Source organism: Zonotrichia leucophrys, chromosome 2, assembly GCF_028769735.1.
Source record: "Zonotrichia leucophrys gambelii isolate GWCS_2022_RI chromosome 2, RI_Zleu_2.0, whole genome shotgun sequence".
Classification (NCBI taxonomy): domain Eukaryota; kingdom Metazoa; phylum Chordata; class Aves; order Passeriformes; family Passerellidae; genus Zonotrichia; species Zonotrichia leucophrys.
In genome coordinates this window covers 106422930-106436140 of record NC_088171.1, presented here as the reverse complement: position 1 = coordinate 106436140, position 13211 = coordinate 106422930, and the positions used below count along the sequence as shown (strand labels likewise).

The 13211-nt window shown below is 40.3% G+C and overlaps 1 protein-coding gene across 2 annotated transcripts in view; it reads left to right on the top strand.

Annotated features, from left to right (window-relative positions):
- Window positions 1-9481, top strand: part of TMEM241 (transmembrane protein 241) — a 54831-nt gene extending 45350 nt beyond the window's left edge. The window contains exons 14-15 of one of the 2 annotated variants that reach the window (XM_064703487.1): window positions 5350-5414; window positions 8800-9481. In XM_064703487.1, the coding sequence (XP_064559557.1) occupies window positions 5350-5414; window positions 8800-8860 (126 nt within the window). In that variant the 3' untranslated portion in view covers window positions 8861-9481. The remainder of the gene's footprint in view (window positions 1-5349; window positions 5415-8799) is intronic. The other variant, XM_064703488.1, reaches the window with a different exon arrangement.
- The last annotated feature ends 3730 nt before the right edge of the window (window positions 9482-13211 follow it).

The window sequence follows — 13211 nt, the reverse complement described above, 5'->3', positions numbered from 1 at the left end:
TTTGTAAGGACAGAGGTTTTGGCAGTTTGGGGAAGTGAAGTTACAAGGATTGGCTCTGTGTACACAAACTAAAGAAAACTTTTGTAAAGTATTCTGTGTTCACTTCACAGTGAGAACTATGACATTTAACTTCTTAGCAGTTTAAAAGTTTTAAGAAAACATAGTTTTATATGGAATGTACAAGTAGAGTGCTAATATTAACAAATCATGGTCATGTCAGGACTAAATCCCCACCATATCTTTCCATTCCAGATAGAAAGATTAAATCAGAATCTAATTTTTGAAAATGTCCTCATTGGTGTTCTTGGCTATATAAACAATATCTTCCTGAACAACTCAGAAATGCTAAATATTCAAAACCTGCAGCAAGCTTCTGCAGCCTGAAAGTCTTTCTCTGAAGTGATTGTAAAGTCAGGGCTGAAGGGGATCCATGATAGCTTGGTCAAGAATGACACTTTTATCTGGCAGGGATGTCTGGTTTGAATCAATCAAAATTGGACACTCCAGAGTCTGTGGTATAACCACAGCTGGTCTGGGAGAACTCAAGGCAGCAAAGAATGCAGAGTTCCACATTCCTTTATCTCCCAGGATCCAAGTTTGTGCATTACCAAGGACCAGGAACCCTTAGGGTGCCATCTCCTGTGTTCAAGCCGCATATCAGACTTATCAGAGTTTTCTGATGTTATATGTTCAAGAAAAACATCTAAGAGGGAAGCTGGCTCAGTAATTATCTTACCTGTTCTTAATGTCTACAGCTAGAAATTCTCCAGTCTTTATTTTTTATTTTGTTATCTGTTAACTGAATTAATCTCTTATTCCAAAATAAATTCCATTTCCCCTCATATTTTCTTAAAACAACATTTATGAGAAAAATTTTACTTTCTCTTTGGAAATTTTTTCTTATCTGACCAAAGTGATAGGGTGAAAGGAGGAAATCATTCACATCATGAGTTGTGCAGTGGTCTGTCTGTCAAAGTTCCTTGGGAACCCTTTAAAGCTAGTGTCAATTGTGCCTCCCTCCACTCAGGAATCACTAAAGCAGATTTAGAAAACGTGGGCGCATTGGAGCATATTTATTCCTATGCCTACTATTTTCCTGTGCAGAAGTGATTTTATGTGCTGAATTTATCCCTACTGTGCAACAAGTTCTTCCACACATTGGGATATTTCTGCTTCATGAGTCTGTTATCCAGCATTTCAATTATACCATTGTTTTTCTAGTTGCCACTAATTCAGCCTGGTAAGGAGCAAACTCTAGAACTCTGGAATTGAATTGATTTCTTTGGATCCTGAGGTTGAGTACTGTGTTGTCCTTGATAGGAGCTTGTTAAATGTAAATGGAAATGTAAACAATGTGTGGAATGTTTTATGGCACCTGAGTCCTTCTTGGTTTCCCAGAATAATGGGGATGCCTGAAGTTTTCACCTTTTAAATGGAGACCTGAATTTGGGGATCTCCTGAAACCAAAAAGTTTGAAGCCTCTAACTGGCTGAGTTGCTCTGTTTTTTCTCCTGGTTTCTGTTCCAGGAGAAACAGGATCGGATCCCTTGTACTAGACTATTTATGTGAAGAATATTGGAGTATTTATATGTTTGGTTCCCTGACTATTCAGGCCCAATCTCTTGTGTGGAGGGGACCAACCCACTCTCCTCAGACCTAATCCCATAGAAGTATCAAGGATACACGTTTTCCTGCAATGCTGATACATATTGTAAAGAACTAGAACTGGTTTAGGTTGAGGTACAAAGCACAATTTGAAATGCCAAGGTTTTTGGTTAAATTTAAAATGACTTGTGAATAACTCAGTGATTTGAACTACAGAAACAGCTGGAACCAAGACAAATAGGTGTTAATAAAGTGTTCCTTTAAAATTAGTCTTATTTTTGCAGTACAATGGAATGGCAGAATAAACTTAGACTGATTTATTTTAGGTAACAATCTTGAGGGGAGGTTGTTTTGTTTTGATTTGATTTTTCATGCAAGGAAGAATTTGAAATGATTTCTTAGGAAAAATTTCAGCTCACATGGAAATGTTTTGTTAAGTTATGCTACGCTTGAATTTTTTTCCTAATCATCAAAAGCTGTGTCAGAATTTTGTAAGAAAATTTCCGGGTATGAATGTTTTTAAAGTAGCTTTCGTAATACTGACTGGTCACAGTTCCTTTAAAAGCAGGCAGAGTCCATGGAGCTATTCCTGTTTCCAAAATAGTTGGCGTTCAACCATCCAGCTTGTACCATTTGATAGAATTAGTGACTGTATGTCAAAATCTTGGGGAGCTTTGTTCAAAATAGGCATATTATAGCTAATTAAAATTTTCCTTTCCACCTCTTAGTTTCACAGATTCTGCATCAAAATATATTTGGAAATCATTAACTTTAGTTTGCCCTTTAACTTGTTTTCTTTTGTCTTGAAAACTCATTCCTTTTACTAAAGCATCTAAATGCCTAGGAGGACAACTATGACCTTTAAAGTGAAGAAAGAAAGATTACTGCACTTGGCTTGTTGTGAATTTATTTTGTTGGTTTTCCTTTTTTTTTTATTTTAAGGCCATTCAGAACATCAGTGTAGGTGGGTGGTTTTTTTTCAAACTAAATGTGCACTTAAAACACTTCAGATAATACTGAAATGTACTTAAAGGAAAATTACCTTCTCTACTGTGTCTCTACTATTTAGATTCTTCCCCGGAACAAATGACATTGTTAGCTTCTCTGAAAACTTGTTTTTCATTTTTAAACATATTCTTCTTTTAGATAAATCATCAAAGGTAGACATTTTAGCAACGCCTTTTCCTTTTGGTTTGTTTGTGATTTGTTTTTTCTTTCCTTACACACACTTACTTCATGCGCTCTTCCAACCCACATTTTGTTTGTCTTTGGCACTGAGACACTCTTACATAATTTCTCAAAAATACAACAGTGTTCAGCTACAGTAGTCCAAAAGGCTACAGCCTGCATTTTTGCAGAGGTTTGAGATGATCACAGTAGAATGGTGTATTGTTTCTGATAGGGCCTGTTTTTGGAGGTTTCTTGAATGCCTGTTTCTCTGCCCTTGGCCTCTTCTCAAGTTTCTAATAAACAGGGCTCAACAAGGGAGTGGGTGACACAACTTTAGCTTGTGCCACTTCTCAAACACAGCGCTTCAGTTTCTTTGAGGAGATGAGCTTTAGGAAAAGAATGCTCTGTGCATGCCACAGCTGCCATCCTTTGTTAGTTTCTGTTTACGTGGTCGGTAATTGGTATTGTATATTTTTATGTAATAAGTTAGCATTAGCCTAAAATAAGCTCAGTACAGTTAATTCCAGAAGCATTCACACCAGAGTAAATGAGAAATGGTTCCTTGTAGGTCAGTGCATCTGCTGCACTCTTTGTGAGGGGAGAACCCAGCCCACTAGAACAAGATGCAAACTTATTTTAGAGCACTGGTTTTGAACTAATGGATATTCAGCCTTGCAGCTGGATTTTAGGTAAAGTGCATGAAAGATTCAACTCCTGAATAGTTAACTTCTACTGTTTGGAGTAGATATCAGCTCTCTCTGGCTACAAATAACTATGAGACAGGCCACTGAATGTGCACAGTTGCAATATGATCTTGAGTTTTGAAGCATAACTCTGTTTGTGACTTGTCCTTGTCCTCTGTCAGTCTCTTCTGAGAATGCATGTTATGCTGTATGTTTGCTTACATGTATAGTTACAAGGCTATAGGTGAAGATACATATCTTTGATTTTCCCTAGTAGTAGGAGCTCACTTTTTCTGTTGGCTTGGAGCTATACAGTGTTGCCTGTTCTGTATACTTCTGTGGCTGGAAGTGTGAAAACACTGAACTCAGGTGAAGTTTGTATCAGGAGGTGTGTCTGTGGTTGTATTGGTACCAGCAATTTGATTGCTGAGCAGGGATGGAGTGGGCCTGCAGTCATGTGTTATCCTGTCTGGATCAAGACCATCTCCTGCCTGCCTAATTTCCTCTGACAGGGGCCTGGGCTACAGACACATGGAGAACAATCAAGGTGTGAGTTATGGTAATGTCTAGGAAGCAAAATGCCACCTGCACACCTGGATGTCCCTTAAGTAGAAAACATCCCCAAAGAGGCCAGAGGAGGCACGCCTTGTGCAGTCCCTACTGAACACCTTTGCTCCTATGGCACTGCATGGTCTCACTGCTGCATTTAGATTGTTGTCCCCTCTTCACCTAACTCATAGAATGGGACTCCAGAAAGAGGACACAGAACATTCTCTTCTTCACCTGCCACTCCTGCCTGGGAGATGATTACACTCCAGGCAGATTCAGAGCCTGCCTTTTAAAATGTGGCCATAATAATTGTAGCAGGTATTGACTAACAGACTGTTAGTCCAAGCTCTGGTGCACAGAATCTACTCTAAAATGGCATTTGGTTCCCTACTGCACATATAATAATGCTTTAACAAGTAATAGATTACAGAATGAAGTTTCCGCTGTCTCCCCTGGGAGTCAACTAGGCAAACAATGATTAGGAAATCTTAACTGATAATTGTTTAAATGTTTTGTTTCTTAATTTCATTTTTTTCCTTGGGCAATTTTTTATTAACCTAAATAGTTCCTTTCATTCCTCAGCGCTTGTGTTTCTCAAGTTTTTGTAAACCACTACCAAGTCTTCCTTTCCCACAGGCATTGCTTATCCTAACTGTTGACTGAAAATCAATCCCCCCATCTAATGACTCTGTCACTGTTCTTTGAACTCTTTCCATTTTACATTATCCATCTGGCAGCAAAACATCCAAAACTGCACGCAGGCTGCAGATGTGGTGGCTCCGTAGCTGCTGAGGCAGGGATCTGTTACAAAGCATTGTACGTCAGGATTTAGCTGTTTCTGGGATCAGGACTTGGAAAGCAAAGTCATTTGTCTCTAGTTTCTCTGCCCAGAACACCTGGGGGTAATGAGAGACTTGTAACATAAACCTACTGAAGTTGTGTTGTTTTTCTTAACCCTGTACCCTGTTAATTTTTGTTTTGTTTTTATACACCTATAAACACATTTCAAACTCTCATTCTCAGAAATATAAGGCTTTCTGAACCTGGGATCCGACTGCTCTCCCCAATCTGCTGTCAACAAGTAAAAGCCAGCAGGCTCCTAGGCCAGGCCAGCTGGGATATGTGACAAGGGATTCCCTGCTCTGGTTCCCTGCCCTGCCTCTGTCCTGGATTCTGTTGGGGTCAAAATCGAATTGTGATGTGTGACTATCGTACTATCTTCAACTGAAAGAAGAAGATGTGACTGCACTCATGGAAATTGGATTTCAGCAAAAGTATTTTAGTTTTCATTTGTGATATCACAAGTTCACAAAATGTTTTTTCCTTCTTTTCAATTTAACAGGTTATCACTGCTAGCTTATCGCCGTTCTTCTTTGTCATGACTGCCAATGTACTAACAATTTCTTGGTAAGTGTCTACATGAGCTTTTTGTTTAACAGTAAAGATGAATTTTCACACAGTGCTTCATGTGGAAATATTTTTAAATGTCAAGTTCTATTGCTGTCAGTGTTATTTTGCATGTAAGGAGAACCAGGTGTGCAATGATGGATGCAGTACAGTAATAGAAAAGTGTTTTTTCTACCTCTGTGGGAGAACATGGACATTTTAGACATTAAGCCTCACCACAATTCACTCAGCACATCTTACAGTGAGGCAAATGGATCCAATAGGCAAATAAATGACCCATTCAAAGTCATGCTGCGATTTAGTGGGAGAACTGGAAGTAAAACACAGGAGTCAAGGTTTGCTGACAGTATCTTTTTAACCAAGAGAGTGAATTCAAGTTTCTCTAACACACTGCACACTGTGAATGCATAAAATTAAACTGGAGAAAAATGATGATGATAAACTTTTTCCAGAGCTATATCTGGATTTTGTAATGTCTGGCCACACAGTACAAATCACCTAACCTGAATTTTTTAGGTAGTAATATAAAGAATTGGGGTGCAAGCTTCTTCGGTCGAAGGCAGTGTTTTTGGTCTGTGTTTGTGTAGCACACAGTCAAAGGAGCATGGCTGGTGCTCCTAAATGCTTCTGCTGTGCAAATAACTTCTCAATATGGGGTTAGGCTTGTGTCTCTGAGGACAGATTTGTTAATGGAAATACAAATCTACTTACTTTTGAAAAGCTCTAAGCTTCTTTCTTTCTACTTGATTCATGATTCATTCAGTTTGATTGCCATCCTAAAGATTCAGCTCTGCACTGAATGGAATTAGCATATCCTTTCTTCAGGTGTGATAAGAGCCTTATATAAAGGAGAATCTCCAGTTCAGACTGGCCCCATTTACTTATGTGCTGATATGGATTCCTATCTGTATTTTAGGCACATGTAGTCTCAAATGCTAAAGTAAGTTGTGCTTTTTTTTTAGCTCTAGGAAGTACATGCTGCCTGTGCATGTCAGAGACTTAACCAATGTCAAAGCAACTACAAAACACTCCTAGTCTAGGCCATTCACTATGTTTTGCATGTGTTTGGGCAGGTCTGTCACGTGTGTGCTAGAGGCAGGCTTTGATTATACATCTGTATTCACTGACATCTGCACTAAAAATTCATGTGTACCTTTATTAATGTGCACCTTTGCTAATGTGAGCATTAGTAGATGCATGTAGTTGCACACATGCCACCTGCCCTATATGGACTGAAACTTCTATAAATGATGAACACATCTGTATGTTTACAAGAAAATTTGCTTTAGCCCTTGGGCCACTGTTACACTTTGATTGTCATAATTAAAAAAAAATATTTCTTTTATTTATTTATTTTTTAAATCTTAATTCTGTTAGTGTTTGTGCATTGGCAGTGCCTTGACTTAGCAGCAAAGCTCTGGAAATAGTTTGTTGGATGATAGCAGCTGCAGAGTACTCATGAGAACATTGATCACTGAGGATTTTAGTGCTGCTCCAGTGTGGTCGTGGACAATATCATAGATTAATTTTTGAGCTATGGGCAAGTGCAGTTATCTGTCACCCCACTATAAACAGAAGCTGGAGGGTTTGCCACAAGGGAAAATGAAGGTAAAATCAAGGGCTGGCATTTAGCTGTGATTTTTGCTCTGCTTCATCTTGAAGATATAACAATGGTTTCCATTTGCCTAGTAATTTGGACTGCATGGGCATTTGGATTCCAAGATTTCAAGTCTTTCAGAAAGGGATTCTTCTTCTCTGATGTAAGACATATGATATTAAAGAACAGCTCTGGTACAGGCATCTTTTTACAGAACAAGGCTGGGCAGTTTATTATCTTTTGTACATAATTGCCAGTCTCATTTTTGAAATGGTATGTCAGAGACAGATTTATTTTTTAATCTCTGTTAAAAATTTAGAAAACAACACAACTACTGAAACAGGAAAAATATTTCTAAGGTCTTTTTTTATGTAGTGTTTTGGAATTTTTTTCCTTTAGGATAAAGGGTATATTATCTAACCATAGATTCCAAAGGAGTTAATGCATAGGGTGTGTTTATAACTGGAGCTGAAATAAGACATGGGGGTTAACCCTCTCCAGAAAAAAAGCACTCAGATGTTGTTACCAACTGCAGGTGGCTAGACTCAGTGGTTTAGACCCTTTTTGAAAAGCTTGCAGCCCTTGCAGCCTTTTGCTCCTTGTTGGTAATTGCACACCAAAGCTATTCTGTCTTCCCAGTGGACCTTCACAGACTGTCTGTAGCACCTACTTTCCAGGGCTGTTTACTGTGGAATTGTAAGATATTGTGCTGTTGTTATACAATATTTTTTTCCTCTCAGGAACAAGGGCAATTATGTGGTTTTTAAAACAGCTCACCAAAGCTAAGATTTAAATGAATGTAATGCTATTAGACCAAAGAGCCTTCAGCTTTACATGCTTTTTTTTTTTCCAAAGGAAAAAAAAGTACTCTTAGAAATGAACTTAACAGAAGTTTGTTTTGTTTATAAAGTTCAGTAAGGAGCTTTTCTGTTTCATAAGCTAATTAAGCCATGGGGCTAAGATGAAAGGTCAGTACACTTAGCTTTGCACTGTTCTAAAAGGAGAGAAGAGTCGGCATCTTACCATATTCTTGTCAGCAGTGAGAGATAACAGAGGAGACTTGGGGATTATTAACTATTGCATGCATTGAGTGGGTTGATAGCATATTTAAGGGAAGGCTTTTGTAAAACCATTCATCCTGACTTGGAGCCCTGCTCCTGGGCTGACTCTTGGAGAGCAGCCTTAATGCCACGGCTGTGCTGTGAGCAGCACAGGAAAGGAGTGCTTGGGCACAGGTGCCTTTTTGGTTGGGGCAGCTCCTTTAACCTCACCAAGAGAGACAAACACAGGAATTTCTACTGGCCTCACTGTGCCAATGGGATCACCCCAGCACAAAAAGGTTTTCCCAGATTTCACCTTGTCCACAAAATCTAGGCTTTACATCTCTTCCTGATGTTGTCAAGTGGCAAGTTTTCAGGACAGAATACAAACAGAAATTGCAAGAGGGAATCAATAGGCTAATAAGGTTCAAACTCTCTTGCCTCCTGTTTCTATTCTTGCTAGTGTAGGGGTGTGCAGCTATTGTTGTAACTAGGGGCAACCTTCTCCATTTAGATTCCTGTCTGTGCATTTTTACTGAATAGCACCAGCCCGAAAACACGGGAAAGGTAATTTCTGATGAGATCATTTAAATAAGATATTTTGGGTTTCAGCATTTTCTTAGCAAGACAAATGAAAAAATCACCTGGGTTACCGTCTCTAGGTTGGAATGTGTTTAGATAAAATAATACCTTTTTGTATCAAGTAGGATTTGCATGTTGCTAAATTTGTGATATACTTTGTTTACAGCCTTGTGGTCGGTGGAGTTGGAGAAGCATTGCTTGTTTACACTGAAAGGACAGGCACATAAAGAGGAACCAGATCTCTCCAGTTGGAACAGAGCTGACTTGCAGCCTAGAGACACAATTATGAAAAAAGTGGCAGCAGGAATGAAGAAGTGCAACCAAACATGAGGAAAGGGATCTATTGTTGTTTTTTTTAAATTAAGAAAAGAACCTATGCTATTAATAGTGCTGGTAAGGGAGCAGCATAGCTGGCAGAGATGGTAAGGAGCCTTTGCCTCAAAGCACAAGACCAACTATATCAGATTGATGTGGTAAAGAAAAAACTGCACTGTATCATGCTGACGGCTCCGTGTGAGCACCATTCAGTAGCAGCTTCTTGCACAGGGAGCTAAACTCAGGAAAAGCAGCATTCCCCACTGGATGCCCCAGTGGCTTTTTTTTTTTGTTTGAAGCAGACAGCAGGTCATACCAAACAATGTATAAATTCAGGATCTGGAAGGATGGATTTTGCCTCCAACTGTTCTGTAAGCAGCAAGCTGCCACACACAGGTCTCTAGTCATGTTGTCTGAACTGGCACAGGGACTGAGGCCAAAGGGCTTGTGGAGATAATCCCCTTCTGGAACTGTGGCAGTTTGACAGCCTTTCAGAAAGGGAAAATCAGCAATAAATCTCAATATCTGTAGTGATTGCTCTTTGTGATTTTTTTCTCTCCCATTTGCTGAGATTTCTCTTGAACTCTGCCAATTTTTGTCAGCTGGAGGGGGTGGAGGGACACGTACTGTTCCCAGCAGTGGTTTGTCTCTTAAATTATTGCAAGAGGAAACAAAGAACATGAACCTTGAATGAATGTCATAAAGAGTGTAAGGAAATTAATCTCAAGTGTTCTTAAAGTAATTTCACTTCTGGTAGCTTAATGGTTGTTAGAAATTAGCCTTGATATATTAGAGCCTGCAATCTATGTGAAAGTAATATTAAATGATGAGTTTATATTGTGAGAAAGATCTACATGGTAAAAAGCACTTGATAACAAATCTTCAATGTGGAAAGAGACTCGTCTCACTTGTTAGATATGTAAAGTATAGTCCTTTAATCTAAGCTGACCAAATTTCCGTCATGGTCAATGGAAAGAGGGTTGCTCTCACAGAGATGATCCTTCTTGAATGGATTGCTATGTTAGGAAGTGCATATTTCTCTGTAGATAGAAACTGGGTAACTAGTCTAGGCAAGACACATGGTTTCTACAAGCCTACAGTTACCAGAAGCTTCAATCTAACAAATTCAACCAGATGGGCTTGAAAATATGGCTACATTTTAATTTCAAATAAAACACTATAGGTTTACAAAGAAGGTAAATTTTAAAAATGTTTGCAGTCAGTTTCTACGACTGGAGAATTTTAAAAAGAGATTAGTTGGTTTTCAGAAAAAAAAAATTACTGCAAAGAGAAGCTTAAAAGGTAAGTACTCTGGTCAATATTGTACCTAAGCTGATCTCAGTCTATCACAAAAGGTCTCCTCACATGGGCCTGCTGTCTGTGTATGTTGGGTCCCACTCTGGCTTGAGTTTGGTGTGAGCCATTTTTTAGCCAGGTGGTAAAACTCAAGTTTGGGAAGAAAGGGGGAAGAGAGGGACAAGCATGAAAAAATAAATGCTTGAATTGAGCACTAGTCCAGAAACCAGCATGAGCCTCCTGGGAAGTTGGGCCCATACACCCAGTGAGCCATGACACAGCCAGCCATGGGTCCTCAAGGCATTCCAGTCTGTAAATTCACAGTGCTGGGAGTGATGGCAGATGCTGCAGCATTCTGGCTTTCTCCAGACAATTCTCTCTGCCAGCCAGTTGTGCCAATGCAGTAGGATCCTTGCTGTGCCACCTCTCTGCTGACTTTGAAGTGAACAGTGACCCTGGGAGACCTCATGGAAGAGTCCCTGCGTGACTGCCGAGGTTTTGCAATCGTAGCTGGAACCCTTGCTGTGGGAAAAGCTCATCTTGTACCTCTCTTCTTGCATAACTTTCAAGGGTAGGCTGCAGTCTGGTTTTTTTTCTTCCTCTGTCTTGCCTGTGCTGTTCATAGCAATGTGCAGAACACCCATTTGCTTTCTTGCTGGTGGTCTCAGTGGAAAGGCAGAGTTCAAACCAGCAGCCAGGGTTGCAATAGCTTTTGATCAGAGGGCATCTTGGCATGGCTGCAGGAAGCCTTTTTGGCTGCAACAAGCATTTCTGGGGGAATTCTGGGCCTGCAGATACTGCATTAGAATCCTCCTGCACAGTAAGGCAGCTGCCTCTTTATTTAACTCATGCATGTTAAACAACACTGAACTGTTTAACTTCTGCTTGCATTTTTTGTGTCTTGCATTTCTGAGACTCTGCTTGAGGTAAGTAAAAAGCACAGGTTTAAACTGATTGCTATAGAAGCAAATCAAAGAACCACAGTTAGCAGGGGAGTTGGGCTCCTCTGTCAAACACGACCCCTGCAGAGCAGCATGAAGCTCATCAGTCTTGCTGAAAACTAAGATTAGGGTGGAAATAGAGCTCGGTGGCCTTCAAAATCCATCTTTGCATATTTGGACTTGTCTTAAGGTGTTGAAGGCATGGCTTGGTGTCCTTCTTGCTCAGGCAGGGGGGCCAGCAGGGCCAGGTTCCAGTGTGGCATCTGCCTCTGGGAGAGTCCTGTGAGCCAAGGGCTGGTTCAGTGCTGCTCACAGTGATCTGTCAAAGGGTCAGCCTGTGGTGGGGAAAGCAGTGGTGGGGAGAGAGCCATTGGGGGACTTCTGGCTGTTGGAGCAAGTGGTGCCTTTCTCAACACATGTGTGCTGGATTGGGGATGGCAGCCAGGAATTGGTGACCTGCAGCAGTTGCAAAGCCCCAAGATGGCATCTCAGCTGCCAGAGCAGAGCAGGTCATACAAACCTAAAGGTCAGCTCTGGGAGGGCACCAAGAAGACCCTGGCTCTCCACCACTGCCCTTGGGAAGGTGCATGTTCCCACCAGTGGCACCCAAGGCAGCAGAGACACAGAGCTGGTTGGGTTCCCTGGTCCTCAGAGCCCTGGGTGAGCAGGCAGTGGCAGCAGAGGAGAAATGTGGGCAGGGCAGGCACTACTGGCTGCTTGCAGATGCTGGGCACTGGAGAGGATGGGGTAAAGCAAACCTGGTGATTTCCTGAGAAAGCAGTGCCGTGGTCTTTCATTCAGCTCTCCACAGAAGGAGGGATGCTACATAATAAAGAACGCACTTCAGGGTTGTTAAAGTGATCTTCAAAGCAGGAAACCTCAGAAGCTCAAGCTTAAAATGGCTCTTGCAGGACTTATGAAAGTTATGTTAAGTAATTTGAAGCAGGAACATGCAAGGTTGGACCATTTCTATCTAATTGACCTTTTTTGAGTCAGTCAAAAATGCAAAGTGCTGAACACACAGCTTTGAGGAAGGAGGAGCTCTTTTAGGTTGCAGAGAAGCAATGACACCAATTAATGCCTGAATGCAAAGTGCTGGGTCTGTAGCTCAGCTGGTACAAAACACTCCACATTGATTGGTATCCAGCATTTAAGGATAATTTGACAACCACTATTCTTGGGTTGTCAACACGTGAGACTACAGAGAAAAAATGGAGTGTGCTGGTCTTTCTAAAAGGCATCTGGAGGCTGTCCCATCATGCCCTTTTCACATCCACTGATTTTGATCAAATCACTGACAGAGATGGTCCTGAATCATGTCATACCTTTTTGATCCTACCTTGCTTACACCTATTTTCCAAATGTCTTTTTTTTTCTTACAAAGTAAAAAAGATTGGGACAAGGCTTTCATTATCCACTGCAGTGGCATGACTCATGCATGTGGCTGGCCTTCATCATAGAGAGTATCTGCTTAAAGCCAAGTGCCATCAAAAGAAGACTTGAAGAGTAAAGCTGCTGGATATGGACTACAAGTGGATTACAAAAATGCAGGCCACAGGGATTCTGTTTTGAAACAATCTTCTGGATCTGGTGGTTGTAACATAGCTTCCAGCAGAAAATGTTATTAAATTAATTAAATGAACCTGATACTTAACACTGAAGTGAATCTTTTATTGCTTATTGCTATGTTGTGTTGGCAGAGAATTTATGCTAGCCTTTCAATAGAAGCTGAAAATTTGAAGAGCAAGTAATCTTGGCAAAAAGCAATAGGAAAACTTTTAAAATTCTTTTTAAAGAAGCTCTGTACCTGTTAATATATTTGGCAAGGGATAGAATTCTGATTTACCGTTACTCTTTGTAACACCTGTATCTGAGTTGGTGGATGAGTATATATATTTATATATATATATATATATACACACACACACACACATGTTCCTTTCCCACCCTCAAACAAGATCTAAAGAATTCAAGAAATGTGATGTCAACATAGCATATGCTTTGAAAACGATGCTTTATTAAGTAT